Source organism: Seriola aureovittata, chromosome 15 (genome assembly GCF_021018895.1).
Source record: "Seriola aureovittata isolate HTS-2021-v1 ecotype China chromosome 15, ASM2101889v1, whole genome shotgun sequence".
Lineage (NCBI taxonomy): Eukaryota > Metazoa > Chordata > Actinopteri > Carangiformes > Carangidae > Seriola > Seriola aureovittata.
This window is the reverse complement of record NC_079378.1, coordinates 4,938,933-4,960,886: the sequence shown is the minus strand read 5'-3', so window position 1 is coordinate 4,960,886 and position 21,954 is coordinate 4,938,933. Positions and strand designations below refer to the sequence as shown.

Sequence of the window (21,954 nt, the reverse complement as noted above, 5' to 3'; positions counted from 1 at the left end):
CAGAATATTTTGTAGGTGTGTATCTATCTATAATAAGGAGAACCTGGAGAGTGAGCAACACAGACAAAGTACGTCACACTCCACTGGCTGTAGTAATTAACAGGAGTTTGACCTCTGCTCCTGCAGGCTCCATTAATCTGAACGGCAGCCACACATGTTCACAGATGAACCCTACTTTAAACATCTTACTGTTGTTATACTTGACTGACATCTTAATGTGACGTCACATTGTTTTCCGTGACAGTCATAAACAAACAAATTAGAAATGTTCAGTTATTGAACATATGTTGATAACAGCTCTGTTTTTATATTCAATGGTTTTTGTGTTTTGGCACAAATAAAGATTGTATTTGATCATTTCGAGAGAAAATGTGAATGCTTTGTACACATGGAGACGATGTAAGACGAGCTGATACCTTGAGATTTGGCAATGGATGTGAAGTGATGACAGGACTCACAGGTTGAGAGAGTCATTTTTCCAGTGGGGGTGTGTGTGTGTGTTGGTGATGGTGCCTTCCAGTTTTGGTTCTTTAATAGTCACTAGTTTTATTAAGTTTGTAGCGACACAATGTTACAACACTTTAAAAAGAATATGATTCAACTGTGCACAGCGCTCAGGAGAATGTAGTATTAAATTTCCATGTATGTAGAGAAAAACTAAGAAAAAAAGAACTTGTCTGATGCGAGTACCCGTATCAGAAGGATATAAAAGCAATTCACTGTTTATGTTACACAAATGGAAACCACACAAGACAGAACACTGACACATGTCAAGTTTTGTTTTTTCATTTCATTCCTGTTTTGCCCACATGCTGAGGATTTTGTAGGTAATGGTTTTGCAGTATTTTCATCCTGTTGACATGAATTAAAAGTGAAATTTTTGACTCAGCGGGTAATCTGTTAAATGGATATTGCAAATGGGGGAGGTTTTGCTTTTTTGCCAGGAAGTAAAAAAAGAAAAAGAAAAAGTGTTCAGCTGACATGTAAATATCTGAGAAGAATGTTTCTCCTGTTAATTTAAACCATCCTGTTCTCTAATTTAGTTTTTAAGGTGAATTATTGAGCAAATGTGATCTCTTTGTATGTTAGAAATTATAATTAGGCCAACACGTTAAATTTATTACACTGCTGTTAAGCTATTTAGAGCATACATTAATGTCTGCTGGCTGCGTTGGTGGCCTTAGTTAAGTTTCACCTGTTTCAAATGAAATGGGCACTGACATGCGAGAATTGAATCATTAAATAATTGAATAATTGTTGTTAATTTAATGTGAGGGAATTGCTTAAGCAGTTTTTTGTCTGCTGTTACATAACACATATTGTTATTCAGTACAGAATAGTAGTTCCAAAACAAAATGTCATTGTTTTCTGTGTTGATCTGGCCATGATGTCGAAGGTACACATATATTGCGTTTAACTTGAAGTCCAAAAATATACCTTTTATTGATGCAAACCATATTGAATTCTTTTTTTCTTTCATGTTTTTTTATGGGGGTGCGGCCCCACATTGGCTGTTGAATCAGGGCCCCAGATGCTTAAGGCCTCCAGTGACTGGCTGAGTATCTTGTTCAGCTGCCAGTATGTCTGAAAAGGGCTTTGATTAATGTGCCCCCCTGTTAAAACATTTAATAAGAGCTACCTAATGTGCTGCCATAACTGGCATATGCTCTGATGTTGCTGTGATCTTGTTATTACTAAAAAGTAAATGTTCCCTTGATAAAACACTTGTCTTCAGAGAACACATGGGTAGCTCAGAATTAATATGAACTCTATCTAAAAGCATTAAGATGTTAGTGTTTCGGAAGTTTTATTTCTCATTAAGATGCAAATGTGTGCAGTCATGAGCTCCAGAATTTAATAATTTCCTCCTGTAGGTGGAAGCTTTGGTGGCAAGGGGGGAAGTTTCTATCATGTTTCATAAAACCAACCCGATGTCAAAAATAGATTACGTTGTAAAGTGTGTAGATCTCACTGTTCAACACTTGCAAATCATGTGACGACACAGGTCAAAATCCTTTTAGTCTCTTTCATCAGACATTAAATCGGCTCTGTGGTAAAAAGGCAAAACAAATAACATCTTTGACAGAACCTGTCATCCCCCATGAGAGTTCTCCACTGTAATGAGAGGCACATAATGGGATGCTGAAGCAAAGCATGCAATCTAATTGTTCATTCAAGCACTACATAAGTAGATAAATTAACACTTGGGCAATTTGTCCCTTAGTCTACAGTATAGTGTGTGTATGGTGGGGCTGCTATTGCTTTCTGATGCAGAAACATGCACATTAACATTTTAACCAAACTGGTTTTGTTTTTAAATTTTAGCCATTCCAATACAAGCAAATCTTTGTATATTTGCCCTGTATTAAGATGCTGATACCAACCAGAACACTCTGAGTAAGCACAAAGACTAGACACACGGGCAAACGGCTAATCTGGCTCTGTCCAAAGGTAACTGTCCAAAAGCTTGTTGGACTCAGGTGCGCCTTGTTAGCCATAACAACTTGATTAATTTTAATATGCCAGGCCTGTTTGTCAACTGCTTGTTTTTGACTTTCTCTGTCCTTTTTAATTTTTTACTTTTTTGTTGTACTAGCTTTAAGATGATCTGAAGGCTAAGAAATACAAGTGTAACAAGCCAATTTTTTAAATTACAACCAAGCTTAACACTGAGTTATGTGCTGTGTATTAGACAAGGTGAAAGAAAAGAAACTAAAACTTGAAAGTAAATGAAGTGAAAATATTGGAAAAGTCTTTTTATTTACAAAAATGACTGTTTTTGCACATGGAATCCATGATCTCACATTTTAGGTATTTATTATCAATTTCCATTCTTTTTTCAGCACAGTGATTGGAGAAAATCACAAGGTGTTTGACCTAGTTCACATGATGAATTACTTTGCTCTCAATTTATGCAATCTGACTTTGAGCTATTTACTGGTAATGGCACCCTAATGGCACTTCCATTCCACCTGAGAGAGCCCAAAAAATAAATGGTGGTGGTGTTCACTTGGTGTGCTTATTTTATTTCCCTTGGATAGAGTCTGTGTTACAGCGGGCTCCATCCTCCGCTGCTGCCTGTTGATCAGTATTCAGAGTCCGAAAGGAAACTACAGAATATATTCAGCTATCGTCAAAAAGTCCAACCTTGCAGAGGATTCATTTCAGTCTTTTTTTTGTGTATGTTTTTGCACAGAGAGAGGTATAAACAGAGTGTGTATGTAGAAGTAGGACGTACACAGCATTGCCGCGTATCATGAACTTGGCTCTCTGCTGGGAGGTGACTGCCCGGTCACCCTCACTCAGCGGGAATTAACTCTGCGGTTTTGCCTGGAGGGAAGTAATGGAGCTGGAGTGGCGCTCCTCTTAACTGAGCATTGTGACGGCCACTTTGACAGCAGTCATCACTCACACAACCTCCTGTCCCCATCAGCTGTGTCTCCTTCATCAGCTCTTTTAACACTATTATGGCCAAGAGAGCAGATCATTACTGGAAAAAAAAACCTCCCTGACATGTGCAACATGCTGCTTGGCTGTGTTGCCACATCAGGCTTAAACGTGTGAACGTGTAAATTAAGTGATTCCTTTTTTTTCCCATCCCCAGTTCTTGAGTGTAGTAGAGGCCAGAGGCTGTTTCCACACTTCCACGCAGTTTTCTCTACAGCCCCTCTCTCTTTCGGAGATCAGATTTGTAAAATGTCACTTGCTATAGACCGTGGATTTCTCTAGAATTTGCTCAGGTTAATGTGCCTTGAGATTAACACGCATAAGCACTCTGTGCAATGGACACTACTACTGATGTTATGTTCATAGGTTAATAGGTACTAGTGGGAGAAATGGAGCTTTTCAAAGGACTGAAACCTTTTGAATCAACTGTGTTCATTATAGTATTATACAGAGTCTGACTGGAGACATCTGTTGGCCAACACTTGGTATATACAGTGTAAAGGAATAAAATGAGACCATGTGAAGCGCTGAGAAAAAAACTCCTTTTCTTTTTTTCCAACAAAAGCTGTCAGGAAAGTCGATCGCAAGAAACCAATTCGATCCCCTCTTTCTGCTGGTTATATAATACAGAAAATATGAAATCCATGAGTTTGAAGATTTTCAGGCTTCAGCAAGATTACAATTTTCTTATTTGAAAGTGAAACTACAACAAATTTGACACCTACGCGAGCATGCATGCCTGGTTTTCAAAAGCGTTAGACTCTAATGTATTTTTACAGCTGACTTTTAATCAATGGTCTGCTCGGCAAATGTTCCCTCTTTGGATGTCCATGTCACTCACTCCAAAGCCTCGATCCATCGCTTCAAAAAAGAAAAAAGAAAAAAAGAAAAGTGGTCGATGTGTCGGCTTCAAAACGTTGCTTCAAGCAATGACTGTGATAACAGGCAGTGAGTTCCCTCTGCACATAAATCATTACACACAGCGGGAGCGGCATATTTTGTACAAGAAAATGATGACGCTGTAAACATTTTAACAGCTTCTCAACACCTGTCATCCTTCATTCCCTGGGAAACATTCAAATCACCTGATTTACGCCCTGTTTTTAACACCAGAATCCTCTGTTGCACTTTCACATGATGTTTTCAATATTTCAACATCTTATTATATTCATCATTTTGTAGTGCGTAGACGAGCTTTCCCTCTGCACTGATTTATTTTGTTGTTGTCTTTTGCATGAAGAGAGGGTCAGGGTCTGAGTCAGTTTGTCTCAGAGGAACTCTACACTTTCTAAAACATGACCAGGGTACAAATGATTAAGTTAATTTATGATCTCGATTGCCAGGAGTTGTACAACACGTGATTATTTGCAGAAAATTTGGTAATTTTGCTTTCAGTACCATTTTAAGTAGCCACTTGAATTAGATCCATCACATCACCTTTTCCTGAAAGTCACAGAAATTAGGCTGCACAGCAAGACTGGAATATGACTACGCTGCTGAAAAAAATGACTCCACTTTATTATACTCCTGTAGTGTTCACAGCTCTGTTGTATCTTATTGGACCTGTACCCCACAGCTATCCAGATGGCACATGCAGCTGCAGTGCAAAGAAGTGTTACAAGAAGCACCTCCGCAAATTGCCTTATACTTACTGCCCCACTGTTACCTTGAATACAGAGATAAACACCAGGCAGTATTACAGTGAATTAAATATTAATCATGGCAGGAGAGGCTATGTGTTGTTCCTCCAGAATACCTCTGTTCATCTCGCCTATGTCTGTGAAAAGTATTGCCTAACTACATCGGCTTAATTAGAAAAGTAAGGCACACTTTTTTATAAGTTCTTGCAATGGGGAAGCTTCATACTGCAGCTACTTTACTCAGGAAATACACAAATCAACATATTGAGGCTGCATCAGCAACACATCACATTATCATAACAGATATTACAAGAAATAAATGAAGCCATTCTTAAAGGTCCCTTCATAACCATCTTCTTGAGATTAAAAGTGTAAAGCCTTGTTACAAGCTGCATTTATTATGATGTGTAACAAACACCTCTTAAAGAGAAAACCTAGCCTGTTTCCAGGACTCTGATTTGCCGCCCATCTCTCAGATTTCTTCAGGGATTCGACTGCGTCTGATGTCGTGCTCATTGACGACTGTTTTTTTTTGGTTTTTTTCCACAAGTTGGAGAAACAACTGACGAATCAGGGCTTTTTGGGTTAAATATAGGGACATGATTTTTCTGTGCCGGAGCCACAATCGATTCCCACAAAAAAAGCCAAGTGGTAGATAAGATCGACACAGCTGTGCAGGCTTTTGTTGTCAACTTACAAAAATAATGAATATCGATTCACACGACAAACATTAAATGCTCTAGCCAACCATTAGTACGCCGACAGCGCATGTTTAGTCCCTTCAAGAGAAATTGGCCAACGTGCACACAATGTCAGACTGAATAATGAAGTAAAAACAAAATTACACTCCAATCTGATTGTCTGGGTTAAGACGAACCAACGGTGGGGCTGACAGTGTAATAGGTGGAGCTCGAAGACAGAACATGATATCATTAAAATCTACTAGAGGAGAAAAGAGAAAGAATTCATCCTCAGGGGAGCACAAATGCGTTTTGTAAATTTCTTGGCAAACCTGCCTGTTGGGTTTCCTGTGATTTTGACCTTTTTGATATTTTTGATTTGATGGCGGTGAAAGAGGAAAGGTCATGCTATCATCAAAAGAATAACTCTCAGGAGACCAAGTTTATCCATGCCAAATTTCACAGAAATCTGGGCAGCAGAGAGATTTGTGCTGCATGGACCAACATCCTCAGGCCTTGATGGTCGCAGGGCAGAGAAGTTAGTAGTCATGCTTTACAAGCCCTGGTCTCACGACTGTTTCCATACTGAATTTTTTTGTAGCAGTGTGGCCTGTGGTTGGTGTTGGGGCTCAGGGAAAGATATGATGAACAGTTACAGAGATGACTGGCTGGGGTTATAGGTAAGGATTGGTTCAGGGAGGCACAGATTGATGTAGAAACATGACACACCATGGGCCAGATGCATAAATTATGCGTACGCCATTTCTCGCACATAAATCGGAATTTAAAAACCCTGACTGTGCGGTGAGAATGTATTTCTTTGACGATGTGTTTTTCACATAACATAAAATAACCAGCTTCACGGAGCTTGAATTCATTATCATCATTATAAGGTTTCAAATTTACACAGCAATAAAAATTTGACAATGCATAAACGAAATAATTGTTTGTGCTTGATGTTTCCTTCATCATCATTTAATATCCTTATTATTCATTGTGAGGCATTCTGTAAACTGTTTCATACTATTTTAATATTTACTTTTTCTTTTTTTTTAATTGCCAGTGAAACAGGACTTTACATTTGCATTTGTGATTGTACTAAAGCAAACTGATGCATGTTTTTGCCTCCCATTTGTTTCTGTCTCCTCTGTCTTCTCTGTGCCTGATCACTTGTGGTGGAGACAGTGTTTTTTTAATGCAAAGTGACTAATTAAGGGAGCGTCTTCATCCATTTATGGCTAATTGTGGGAGTGGAAAAAAGGCTCCTGCACATGCACCGGATTTCTCAACGCGTGAGATTTATAAAGTGGAACCGTGCGAACGCATGGCTTTATAATTCCGATGAAAAGATTGCCTACGCATATTTTTGGGTTTGTGCGTACACATAGTTTTAGTCATTACTCTACACAGAGTTTTATTCATCTGGCTGATGCTTTCCAGGAGAATCTGGGTAAAACGGTTCAAAGCTGCACGGGGCGAAGCAGCATTAAGTATCAGAAAACACTAACTGTACAACTCTTGTAAAGCTATATCCATTGATCATGTACCACAACATCAATGCACTAGGCAGCAAACTGAATGTCTTCATCTGTGTGTGTGTGTGTGTGTGTGTGTGTGTGTGTGTGTGTTGTGTGTGTGTGTGTGTGTGCGTGTGTGTGTGTGTGTGCGCTGTTTGTGTGTGTGTGTGTGTGTGTGTGTGTGTGTGTGTGTGTGTGTGTGTGTGTGTGTGGTGGGTGTGTTGTTTGTGTGTGTGGTGGGTGTGGTGGTGATGAAGAGGTTCAGTTATTGTTGATGAGCTCAGCGGTCTCCAGGAGCACTGACTCACTGCTGTTTAGGAGACTCAGGACGACTCTAGTCACAAATAGAAAGTTCATTCTAAACTGGTGGAACTTAATGCTTTGGGAAGCTAAACAACTATTGATACTGTGTCTGTTCAAGGGGTACTAATGTTGATGGAGAGCCTTTTTTTAGACATCAGTACAGCCTGGTGGTTAAACACGCCATCCTGTAAGTCATCAGTTTTCAGAGTCCGATGGGTGGGGGGGCTGTGGGTTCATTAAGGGGCAATAAAATATCTGCCTTTAACACAACTCAATGTGTTATTTTTTTCTTCCCTCTCTTTATTTGCTAAAAGTTATTTATAAAGCGTAAAAATCTATAAAATATTTAAACAAATATGGTCCCTGTTAGATTACAAGAAAGATTGTCTAATCAATTTCAAACTGTGGTTCACTGTAAAGGAAATTCTGTCCAGGCTACACCGCTGTCACTGATATGTTTGGCAAGGGAACATTACGTCTGAGCCTTAATAATTTGGTTGAGAATTACTACTGTTACCCATAGCCAGCTTTGATTCCTCTCCACAATCAATTAATTTATCACAGCTGTCAGAATTTCCCTGAGCCAGACACCAAAGCCTTGCCCTTTCCAGGAGTGAAGCTCCTGCCACTTTGCTAACCTCTTCATCTCTGTTGGTTACAAAGATGAGCTTCTTCACTTGCATCATTTTACCATAAATGCCAGTGAAGATCTTAACATTTTCTAACATACTAAATAAATATACTGTACCAGGCTTAAAGATTTGGAAAGGTTTACAATATATATATATATATATATATATATATATACATATATACATATATATATATATTCAGATCCTGTTAGGCCCTTTGAAGCCCACACACGTCTTTTTTCATGTTGTGGTTGCTGAAATGTTTTCACCCTGACAACATTTCAGGAAACGAGGGTCCATTTTTAAAGGACAAAGGATGAGATTATGCCATAAAATGTTACAGTTCATTACTCAACACTGTAGTGCTTTAATAAGATGTAGTAGCCTCTGCGCTTAAATAAGTGCTGGTTAATTGCAAGCAGGGTTGAAGTGGGTCTCACTTAGGTCTCAGCCTGGGACTGAAACAATGGAGAGAGGCCCACAGTGATGGAGAAACCAGGCAATTAAACCTCTAATTTGACCCAGCTCCAAACCAACAAAAGCAGACTCATCTGAAATATCTTTATCTTAATTTAACCAATTTATTTTATACTGTGGCTAATTTGCCTGATGATAATTGAAAATTGGAGAATGCCTTTAGCCTCTTTAATATGCAACATTTGAATTATGACCATTAATTTTTCAATTTTAACTACGGTACTCAACATTTCGTCTTGCACTGCCCACTTGCACAGAATATATCCATTATTTTTCAGCAGACTTGCCGGATTCTGCTCCACTATGTTTTTCTTGTTTTTTTTTTGTTTTTTTAAACCACATATTGTAGTTTCTCACCCCTTTTCCTTCAATATTTCCTCTCAATCTTGTGTATGGTTCTGTCAGAAGTCAGCAAGGTATGAGGGATCGAGCTGCAAAGAGCAACAGGTCAGGTGAATGTAGGGAGGAGCTCTTTATTTACTCCCCTGCTGTAGACTTGATTACCGCAGAACTTGTGTGTGTGTGTGTGTGTGTGTGTGTGTGTGTGTGTGTGTGTGTGTGTGTGTGTGTGTGTGTGTGTGTTTTTGAATGTGGCTGTCAGCTCAGCCTGCAGGAAGCCTCTGTATTGTCAGCCCATAGTTCTGGACCAAAACAGTCGCCCAGGATTTTTCCCAGTTCTCCCGACTACCGCTCTGATTACCAGCTCACGGTGCTGCTGATGACGATGTCTGTTCACCACAAAAAGACTCAGGCACAAATAAAACATTTCATTTATCAATTATTGCTACTGTCCTTTTCTGCGTGTTCATTTCTATGGTGATTATTATGGCTATAATTACATGTCAGTGTTAAGAACACCAGGAGATTTCCCATCAGGGCTTTAGCAAGCAGGCAGGATTGGACTCCTTCTCTCCCCAGCGACGATGTTTGTGCGCCATGAATACTTTTCTTTTCAAGCTATTAATTTCCTTCTGTCTCTTCTCTCTTTCGTCTGTGTCTCTACAGCCACACTGGGGACCTTGGAATTCAGTTTGCATTATGACCAGGAGAACAATGCGCTGCACTGCACCATTAACAAAGCCAAGGTGAGCCATAATAATAATGATGACGATAATGATGACGTTAATTTGCGGACTTTAAATTCGCACAGCAGTGATTTGTAAAATGCTTTAGTGAACACAGTTAACTAAATTTAAGTGGATCTGTGAACAGTCACACTTGAGTATCTTTGATTTTTATCTCAGTCCGTACAGTCCTTTGGTTATATAAACTGCACTAACATGAAACATGCAAACTGTGAGATTAGATTCAGAACAAACAGACCCTACTCATTACTCGTACAAACACCTGTCATAACAGCCCAATGTGGCAATACGGAGCAGATCAATACAAATAAATATGTTTTTCGGACTCAATAAGATGACTGTCAAAGAAGAATATTTTTTGCTGCAGCCTACTCTTGTGTGAGCCTACAAGCACTGGCAAAGAGGCTGTGGAAATGCAGCTTAACACGTCCCACAGTTCCCTGCGAGAGAGATATTTACATCTATTTTCATCTCAGGAAGCATTAATTATTTCTCAAGCATATTGCTAAGAAACAGAGCAAGAATATGCACCCAACCAATTATGTTTCTGAGTTGAAATCAGTGTTAATCAGTAGGTATTATGTAGATCTAATGTGTCAAGCTGGTCGCAGATTTAGCAGCTGAGGAGCCAGATATTTTTCTCTCGACCTCATGGAAACTACAACAGATCTGAAAGGAGAACGAATATATGGGGCAAACTGTAAAAATATATTTTTTGGTCTGCTCTTGTTTGCCATTTTAATTTGCTGTTGCTGCTGTGCAAACATGTCTACCTGTTTTCATGATGATTTCAGAGCATAAATTGGGAATTATTTACAACAGTACAACAACAAACTCTTACCTTACTCATCTCTCAGTTGGTTGATCTGAGCCTCTCGCTTAAACAGAAATACTGTTCTTCTTACCCACTAATTAATTCCAGTTGGCTTCCCTTTCTTTCTCTGTATATTGAGCTGCTGCCAATCAAACTCAGCTCTCCCGACAGAGGTTTAAAACTAGAAGCCTACCAGCTCAATGCCAACTTGAATTGAAGCTGCTAGTGGATCCTTCTCACAAACCTTGACTTGTCATAGAAGCAAAGAAGCACAGGTCTGACTAGTAGCGCTAATGATGGCTCAGTTACGTGAAGGTATGACAGTAAGCCGTGTGAGTTGAGCAAGCATGCACAATAGTAAAAGCCTGTACGCACACACCGGGTGTTCAGTATTCAATAAATATGTCATGTTGCATGAATTTCATGAACAAAGTGTGTATAATATATATATGATCTTTTTTGATAAAATGATGATAAAACTCAGTTCGTTATAATGAAATGTAATTTCATCATTCTTACTTAAATAATAACTTAATGTTTATGGGAATTAATTTCTATTTCATAACAGAAATGTTTTATTTCAGAATGCCCCTTTTCAAAAATGTGTTATTTAGTAATGGCATTTCTCCAATAATACTGAATCAGTACAGTTTAAAGGGTTCCTATGGACAACCAGAGAGGTAGTGATGAATTCTTTGATAAATACATAATTATACATCATATTGGAGGTGGACAGCAATAACTAAACCATATCTGATTTTAATAAAAAGCCTATTTAAATCTAATATAGAATAAGAATGAGTTCAGGGGTGTTGTCCCCAGTGGTTCCCTCCCCTGTTTGTTGTGATGAAGTGGTGGTTCTGACAGCCACGGCTGCCGTCAACAGCTATAACTCTTCCTATCTGTCTGCCTCAATAGCTGGTATGGAGGAAAGTGAGAATCAGAGGAGCAAGTCTTGGCAGGAGTGTTGGACAGCAGAGTGGGCATCAGGCCATCTTGATTTATGGTGGTTATTTTCTATACTGCTCTGCTCCTGGACTTCAGCTGCTGCCCAGCCAAGCAGAGAAAATGATTTTCTCTCTCAAATGCTGTATATACACATTTCGATTATTTCATTTGTTTACAAAACCCCCTATGGGTCTTTCTAACCATAGATTTTTTTTTTTTTTTGCTGTTGCTGTTGCTGTCGCTGCAAGAGCTGCAGTTGCTCCAATAGTAACTGCAACTGAGTTCTTTTATTACTCATTTCTCTAATGAGATCTTATGGTTCCTGGCTCAGGAAGAATGGGAGGAGGTTGACACTACAGGAACTTGAACTTTGCTAAATTCTGGGGACTGATATTGGTGCCTGATGGGCTGGTTACAGTGGCAGTGTGCAGTGGGACCACGGTTTTATATTTATGCAACAGTAGCTCATATGTACAATGCTCATATTATCAGAGCTCTGTTGGCATTTGGTCTGAAAAATCTATGTCTTTCATTGCAGAAACTGACAAAAGGTCAACAGAAAACATAACTAAAACAAACAGAAGAGGCTGAATGAGGGCGTGAAAAACCACTCATCTGATAGTTATTTTAACTTGGGAAAAGAGCTGAATTGAATTTGCATAAAATGGTTTTAGAAAAGAATCATTTGTCAAATCTCTACATAAAACTCTTCTTGTTCAAATACTCTTAATCACATTCTGAAACCCTGTGAAAATGGGAAACCCCAAGCCTAAAATTCAGACTGAGCTAAATAATACATTAAGTCTCCACAAAGACGGCAAATAAATGTCATTTTTTACATAATTAAATAATGGTTCATTATTTATCAGAGAACAGTCAAAACTGTGTGACAGCATCTTGCATAACTGTCCTATGCCCAAAACTTTTTCATCCACTTAGTCGTTAACCCATCTAACACAACTAAAACTGTTAATAATATAATAATAATTCCTTTTTTTTTTTTTTTTTTTTGAGAGCGCTCATTCTTCGCTCTGTCCGATTCCTCTCCATTTGGCTGAATGGCTGGTTGAATTGGAATTAGCTAGAAACACAGAGAGGGGCAATTTAGTCCTCTAATTTGAGTACCTTTTAAAATTGCTTGTTAAAAATAATTTCTATCTCTTAGCTCTTGGCTTTTTACAACTGTTGTATATCTGTTTTGAGAAACCTTCCCACAACCTTTACATTTTAATGTGTCTCCCTTAAGTGCCCCTTGATTCACCCACCCAGCACAATCCAGATAAAATGCTACCTGCATTATTGCATCTCAGTTCTGTCGCCAATCATGACCTCTGCATTTTCACTTCTTCTTCTGTTCCTCTCTGCTCTATTATTACAAAGCAAAGTATATAGGAATTTGAGTCACTTCAGTCACTCAGAAGGATGTGTAAAGTAAACACATGAAGTGTTGTGTTCCAGCTGTACTTGGTAATCTACTTTTGAAATTAATTTGTGAATGGAAATCAAGGGCTCCAAACCACGCAGTAAGGATGAAGGGAGAAGGGCAAATAGCCCATAGACTGTACTAATTTAATTAAATCCTTTGCCTTGACATGTCAACACGGGTAAATCCAGAACTATTTGATAATTACCTTTTAAATTCTTAATGAAGGTTACTTTTACAAGTTAAAATAACAGATGATGGAAACCGTGTATTTGTTCTTTACACAGTTTCAAACACTGATCCTTTGGCACTGATGTTTTGTATCCCGTAGGACTTTTTTTTTGTGAGATAAAACCCTGTGACTTGTGTTATCTCTCAGGGGTTTTCACCATGTCAAAAATGAGCTTTGTTTTATTTCCACACTGACATCCATCCCACAAAACGATTGAGTGCTGGAGGAGAAACTGTGGCACCAAAAACATAATTGTGACATTAAATAATGTTTCAATTAAGTTTGGCATAAATGTTTCAGCTATAAGCAATGATAATATCTTTGCATCTGTCAGTCATATATAAAATTAAGTACCGTATAAGTGATTCCATCTGGGCAAATATATCACAATAAAACCTTGTTTTATGTACAACCTTTAGTCTTTTTACTGCTGTCTAAAAGAAGGAATTTTCTTCCACTCAGCAGCAAACGTCTAAATGCTTTATAATGTGAGCGTTTCACACAGTCTGTATTTAACACATATTTAAATAAAAACACAAACACTGTGGTTTAAGAAACAGCCAGTCTACAGTTTGGACGCATTTACTGACCAAGAACTGGAACTCTTTAGATTTTCCATCCTCAGTGAAAAGGCAGATTTCTCTAAAACCAGATTATTCCGTAATGCAGGTTTAAGAGTTAGTAAGAAATAACATATAAATAAGACAATGTTGGAGAAGCTACAGTTGAAGGTTTATCTTTGATTTAAAAATTCTACATTTTATAATATAATGTAAATGTTTCCTCACTTTTTACAATGTAGTAAAACAATTTGAAATGCAAAAACTAACAATGAATAAATTATAATACAAAGAATAAAAGAATAAATATGTTGAATTATGTGATGGTCTTTTAAGTGTAACAATTTTTGTTACAAATCTATCAAATTGTCTGAACATTTTACTGATACATTCAGTATTTGCAACTTGCCGTAAATGTAATCTGGTCCCGATTTCACTTCCCTCTAAACATACTTGCTGTTGCAAATTAGTTGTATATAAATGAGTGGTTATATGGGAGAGTAAGACCATCTTTACAGTGCTGATATGAGACTTAGTATACAGCTAAACAAGTTGTCTTTAAGTGTTGAAGAGGGCATCTTGGTTTCAGCGCATACTGTTGTGGCAGTGCCAAATGTGCTAGAAATCTTGGGTTCCTGCAGGTATTTTTCCCAGGAAAAGGGGAGTAGATGTTGGCAAGAATTACTGGGAAACACCAGGCTCTCTATTCCTGCCAAAATAACACTTCCTGGAAAAGTGTTTCCTCTGAAAACAGAAACAAATTGATACCAACTCTCTATCCAACTCCTTTGAAGACAGCCAAAAAGCAGACCTCCCAAAATGTACTGGAAAACGTAATGGAGCGTTTCTGGTGTTTGGTGTTGGTGTGTACTTTTGAAGATCATTGTTAAGTCATCACTGCAACGGCCATTTGATTTGCTGCTGGGTGTGGATAATGATGTCAAACTGATGATGGGCCAGAGCCGAACATTTCAGGATCGGACATTAACTTTTGTCAAGAGAGGTTTTGAGTCTTAATTCGCCCTTTTAGTTTTCCTAACATCACTCCATCTATAGTTTCTCTGTCTTCACAGGCAACCCACTCACCGCACTAAGTGAATCAGATCACATCCATTGTAATGGCTCACATGACAGAAATAAGTCAATTTCAGTCCCTTGAAATAGGCTTTAATTGATTTAAAAGGGCGTACATGCATGTAGATGTACAGAGAGACAGAAATACTGTAGCTCAGATCTAACAGCACTTCCTCTGCATGGTCTTCGTGTCCGTTGGCTGCATTAGTAAGGATGTGTGGGATCATGATGATTCAGACACAGTAGAGTTTGGTCTAAATCTCAGCCGTTGGCATGGTAGTTTCCCCTTGTGAGAGTTTAGTGAAATACAGAATGACTCACAGCCCTCAGACATCAATAGAGTTATTCCTGATATTACAGTACGTTGATACTGTTAAAACTCAGTATTGTCATTAGTTTTAAAACTACAAGGTGAAAAGCGTATTCATTACGTCTCCCTTGTACATTTGACGTATTGAATTCCCAGTCGAAATCTCACTTTACAGCTCACTCATCTTAGAAAGGCAGGAGAAAATAGCATGAGGCAGAGCTTTAGGAACACAAAGACAATAATTAATTGAGATTATCCAAATTCTATGGTGACAATGGGCCCTCATTATCATGCATATGCCAATATAGCTCAAGGCGCAGATCCTCTCCAGGCTTTGTGTGCCTCTCAGTATGACTAGCAGCTACAGGGGAGTTGGTTATTGTTTTGAATTGTTAAATATGAGCAGAGGTAGGTTGGGACACATGTTGCATTTTAACCAGCCATGATCAGAACAGGTGATCCGAACACAGTGCAAGTGTGTTTCCATCCATCATTACTTACCTTGAAGTCGTGTTGGTGGTTTGAGGTTTGCCTAAACTGCAGCATGTGCTTATTCTAACAGTTAGTTCTTTCCTGGATGCATCTCTTCTTCTGTGTCTTCCTGGTAAGATTTTAAAATTATCTCTTGACTAAAAAGTGCCAAAAATATGTAGCCTAAAGTTGGTCTCTAAGCTTTGAGTTTAAGTCAACACCTAGTAAGGACGGTTCACAATAAAAGTGTCCCAGTGGTGTACAAGTGGAAGGTTCTTAATATGGACCATTTTCGGTGTTCTATCCAGTGACAGTGATTTCATTGAGGTGCAATAAAAGTAGTGAAAGCTTAACATAGTGTTTCTTATGAATGGCACCTTCTCTCTCCTTTCCCATCACATTGAACCAGGTAGTTTAGTGTGAGTTTAACAGTTCAGTTGAGCCTGTTGAGGTTATGTCTCTGCCCTGAAGCAGGGACTTAATAGTCCCTTTTGATTAAACAACAAAATATGTTTTCTGTCCTCTACAACGGCACATAATGTTTTTTGATATGACACCGTATCAACAGGACAACATTGCCCTTTGAAAAATAAACCTCTTTTCTGATTATCCTCATCCTGAGGATAAGTGACTTGCCAAATACATGAATTAACAACGTATCCTCATTACATTAATAGAAAACATAATCCAGTTTCAATTACGTTGCCTACAAAACATATTTGCTGTTGCAAATTAGTTGTATTAATAGGTAATTTCTAGGAAACAGGGTTGAACAGGGGACAGTCGTCATCTTGGATTAAAAAGAAACCAGCGCTGAATGTCGGTTGGAAATGGGAAACGAACGGTGGTTTCCATGTTAAAGTCCCATCCATCCACCCTGACCTCCTCCCTCTGCGGATATTGTCCCTGTATAATATCACACTACTTCCTCTTGTTCTTGGAAGGCAGGAATCATAATTAGTATTTGCCACTTGGGGGCTGTATCACTTGAATGTAACCATATGTCGTTCCTGGCCATTTGCTGAAATAACTGATGATCTCGTTTGTCTTGGGAGGACGGTCGCCATATTCTCATGGGTCAGCTCAGTGAAGTCGTGCTGTGAGGATGGAGTAACAGTGTATGAAAAACACTGCATGCCAGTGCTAAATCAAGCTACAAGAGGCCTGGAGAAACATGTTACCCTAACCCTTATGAGAGAGTGTAAGAAATACAGTTTCTTTCTATATGATTTACATGTAATAGCTTGCCTGAGAAAGCAACACACTATAGTCTCAGTGATACAAGAATACAACTTTAAACAACTCCCCGCTGAGCTGGTACAGCTCTCCCTTCCTTTCAGTAGTGTAATACAACAGTGAATGGTCAATAATCTTTTTCTCTTTTATAAGTCTTTTATCACAATTCCCAGACTTCCTTAAAATGTATATTCCTTCTTTCCAAGCAATAAGTTCGCCTTTGCAGACTTGTCAGTCAAGTAATAATTCTGCAAAGTAAGATAAGTTGTTTGTTATTGTCTCTTAGTTTCTTTGCATTTACATTTATATGCTTATTTGATCCAATACTTTCTTGCACACACAGCAGTTTACAGGACAGCAGAACCTTTTTGTTTGATTTGGATTCATTTAATAATAATAATAATTTATTTACATCTTACTCAGTCTTCTAGAAAAGTATGGAAATTTGCCAAAAGCATGGAGTACTATACACTATTATATACATATGATGGACAAAGGCTGAATTCATTAGAAATGTTTCAATAAACCGCTACAAGTTATTTCAATAACATTAATAACACGTGAACCTAAAGCACATCTTAGTTGGAGTCCATACAGGCACTTTGCAAATGAAAGCACAAAGGTCTGTCATTAACTGTGTTTGAATGATGGCCTTGCCTGCTACAATACAAACAAACTTCAGCTATTCACCTTTTTAGCTTTGCCTGATGTAAACATAAAATACCCTGCACTCTTATTTTGTACCATTTCAAATCTCACTAAGTGATACGCTGCCGCTTTCTTTATTTTCTCTTACCTCGTCTGAATAAAGAATTCTCTGCTCCCTCATGTAATAGCATTACGTGCACCTAAAATCAGCCAGTCTCCGTAATCATACTCTGGTTCTACTGAAGTCATCCTTACAGCTTGTTCTGCCTCACCACATCACCACACAACCATAAAATTATCCAAAGAACTTCTCCCCGCAGGAGGCTCCTGTTTGCGTGGAGAGATGCCGTCCTCCCTCTTCTGCTATTGTTGCGGTTACTCAGCTTCACAAAAGCTGAAGAATCACAGGCCAATTCACAATCTTACACCTCTTTCTGAAAAAAGAAAACAACTGCCAAATGTTGTAGCTCACTTCCCCTGAATTTCAACAATCCCCTCCAGCTTCATTGAAAATAAGAAACAGCCTATTAGCTCCTGACAGGCACTCTGTCTCAGCCTTCAATCTCCTGGCCCTTGGACACAGCAGCCTGGACGCCTTGCAACACTTTGTTGGCATCCACATCACTGCTCCTAAGTGATTTCAGTCACATCTGACTTCCCCATTAATTATCTAAGCTAGTAACAGGTTGCAGCGGATGTGAAGTTAATTTTATATGTCTCTGTCTTCGGATCTCGTAGGTTCTTATTTGACTCTGCAGACTGATGCACACAGCAAAAACACATGAATCCCCAAAGTTTAAAGATGGATCCCTCTCTTTGCTACTTTTCACCCCAGTAGCAGCATCGTCTGGTGATGGCCTGTCTATTCATCTGTAGAACCGTTTGGTGCACAGTATGATGTCTCAACAACTGCTGGTCAGATTGCTACCAAATCTGATGTGGACATTTCTAATACTAGTCCTAATATAGATGCCAGCACCCAGCAGTGCTCGTCTGCCGTCTGAATGAATAGTGCTCCCATACTGAACCAACTGCAAAGCTTGTCTTTGACTGGTCAACAATGTTCAGGACTTCAAATTCCACTTCCTTACCTGGTCAAACAAAACGGACAACTTTGGAGTGTGATCAGAGCAGGTTTCCTGAGTTTCTTGGAAAAGTTACTGTGGCGAAAAAAGGGCCATTTGCTTCCTTCACAGTTGGCTTCAGCTCAGCATTGCTATCCAAGTTTTTCAAAGCTTTACAGTCTGTGTTCTGTACAGTACAACATATTCTCTTCACTGCAAATGCATCTGTTGGTTATAAAGTGTTTGATAGACTTGTCTATTTTTTTCAGTCTACCACAAAGTGTTGACTTTTTTAAGATTGAACCAAGACTATTATCTTTTCCTAACCTTATCCAAGCACTTAGTGTGTCCAAGTATAACCATCTCTAATAAGCCTTAGTTGCTATGTAAAGCTAAGTGGCTACATGTGTTGGCATTCCCATCCACACACAGAGCAATAAATGACTAAGATATAAATATAAACAATGAAAATAAGACCAATAATAACAGGAACCGATACTATTGTGAATGTCATAAGTTTGTATTGAGGAAACACAGAAGACTGGAAAACAAAGATAAAGATGGAAAGATAAAGCTAAAATAATAAATTAATCAGAGGAGATCAATTGAAGTGAGTGAAACCAATAATAAAAGGTAAAAGATAGGGTTTTAAATACCAAATGAAAATAAAAACAATTAAATTAAATGTTAAAAGAGAGGAGATGTCAGACAGAATAAATAACCAGAAATAAAAGTATTAAAAGGAAAACAATACAGATAAATACACATATAATACACACACAATAACAGCACACACCAGTAAAACAACCTAAAGTCCAAAGGAGCACATGAATACGTGTACTAAAATTAATGGCAATCCATCTCTTAGTCGTACAGACCAAAGTGGTGGAGCGAATGACTGGCTGACACTGCAGTTCCTGGAGCAATGTCGCCAGCTTGGTTAAAAACATGATCCTGTTTGTTCTGTAGACGAGGGGTGTCTGTGGTGCACTGGATATCTGGCTCGTAATTGTAAGGACGTTTTGAAGTATAGTTGTTTATACTAAACAGAGATGATAAAAAAAAAAAAAACAACATCCGTATGTTTTCCTCTCCATTGTGATCAGCAGCCGCCCTTGTTTACTGTGTTTATCAGAAGTGCAAATTGTGATGCTCAGCCAAAGGTGGCAGTGTATTGTTGTCACATACTAAAAGCTTTGCAAGGCTTCTGTTGGCCTCGTGCTTTGATACGTATATTGCTGATGTACTTCCTCTGTAAGTGTAGCACCTTGTGTTGTTGTATCCCTTCCCGGTCATCCCACACATATTAAAGTAAACAGCTGCATCTCTCTAAAGCAGCACCTCCCTCCACAGAAAAAACTGCCCTTATCAGTGAATCAGACTCTGTCTCACTATTCAATCACAGATACAAGACCTGTTTATTCAGCCCTGCCTACACTACAACCTACTTTAACACTCCACTGCAGTCTTTCATTCTCTACCTTCTCCTGCAGACTGCCCTTTCATAGCCCAGTCCGCCCACACTCATGTGTGGGAGTACACAAACACACACACTCTGGCTCTGCTTCTTAGAGATGTTTTTGCTTTTTTGTATTCACTATCCTTGTTTGTATCTGTTCTGGTGTCACTGGTTTTATACCTAAAAAGGCTTTAAAAAAACAACTTGGTGTCATTTTTAATCCCTGCATTACAGTAAATGGAAAAAACATCAGAAAAATCAGACATTTTTTTTGTGTTTTTGTGTTGTTCAACTTGTCACATTTTGGCTGTAAATATTGATGAAATGTCCAACAGACTTTCTTAAAAGTGAGGAGCTGTTACGTCATGGCTGCAGCAGAATCAATTGTGATTCATATCTAACAGTCAATACTGGTGCTGTCAAATCTTCCACAGCAAGTGTGTGGTAGATAAACAATAAATTACAAGTGTGATTCGTCCACTAAGGCATTTTTTAGATAGAGTATTTTGCTTCGGTAGTGTATTGTTAATTTTGTGCATCATCAGCTCGAAGGAATAGTTCAACATTTGAGAAATACACTCGGTTTTCTGCCAAGACGATGAGAAGATCAATATCAGTGTAATGCCTGTTTGAGAGATACACAGCTTGAGTTAGGAGGCAATTAGCTTAGCTTAGCTTAGCATAAAAACAGGAGGCGATAGTTTAAAAATACACTTATGCACCTGTAAATCTCATTATTTACCATGTAACCAGTAGTTTGTCTTTTAAGTGGAAAACATGCTGTAACTACTTCTTCACCATCGCCTGTTCATCCGCCCAGATTCTGTGGTTGTAGCACAGGTTGCCAGATATGGTCAGTGAACACAGGTCTCTGTAAAGGCACGGTGGTATAAAACCTGGCAACCTCACTGTGACAATAAGACTTCAAGTTGCTACTCACATTCACCGCACTCAGCTGGTGTGTGCCAAGACATAGTTACAGCACGTACAGTAACTCCCTGTAAAACCCACTAATTGCTGTTTTTACATTTCTATTTCTGTTTGGCTTAAACACTTTGGCACTGTGAGGTAGAAAGCAAATGTGTGTATTTCCCAAAATGTCTAACTACGTCCTTTTAAGTGGATGCCTTTTTTTTTTCTTTTTTTCTTTTTTTTTTATCATTTCACATAAGTTATTTATCTTTCAGTGTCGTTGCATGTGTACCTCTCTCCATCTGGAGGTGTTTACTTACATGTTGCACGTTGTTGAAACTCCTACTTAAAATCTCTCCCTTCATCTGGGAGGCGTGTGAACGTTTGTGGGCAGAAACACCTGCTGAAGTTCTTGGTCTTCCTTTTAAGTCAGTACGTTGATTCAAAACTGTTCTTTTCTTTTTTACTCCCACTTTACTTATTGTCACAAACTATCACTAACATTTCTCTCCAACTGCAATTAATTCAATGCCAATTGTAAGTAACAAGTATGTGGTGTAGTTAACTTGAAAATTACTGTATCAATAGACCATCCATATTCAGGATGGCATTATTTAAATTTTTTCTCTCAGTCTATTTCCACAGAAAACATTTTAGCTGAGCTGTGTAAACCAAACTGTTTCTGAAAGACTCACAAATGTTTGAACAAATCTTTGTTCTGTTTTATTTGCATGTTTATTCATGTTGTTTCAACAAATTCACATGGTCAATGTTCTTTTTCTTTTCCTCCTCCACCTCACTCTTTTGCATGCTTTCACCGTCTCTGTGTTGGTGCTTTATGTTTGCTGGAAAAACAGCTTCCTGTCCCCAGATACAAGAAGGTAAGCTGCTGAGATAAGCTCAAATCCCAACCGGTCCCCATTGATCAATACTTAGTTTTATCCAACCAATGTCTACACCCAGTGAACCCTGATCGAAACCATCACCAACCCCTTAGATAACCCCCTCCGAGCTCCCTCTCA

At 38.6% G+C, this 21,954-nt stretch overlaps 1 protein-coding gene across 1 annotated transcript in view; it reads left to right on the top strand.

The window, feature by feature from the left end:
* The window catches only part of doc2b (double C2-like domains, beta), a 109,757-nt gene that overhangs the window by 42,167 nt on the left and 45,636 nt on the right, over window positions 1-21,954 (top strand). The window contains exon 2 of the mRNA XM_056397896.1: window positions 9,702-9,781. Within this exon, the coding sequence (XP_056253871.1) occupies window positions 9,702-9,781 (80 nt within the window). The remainder of the gene's footprint in view (window positions 1-9,701; window positions 9,782-21,954) is intronic.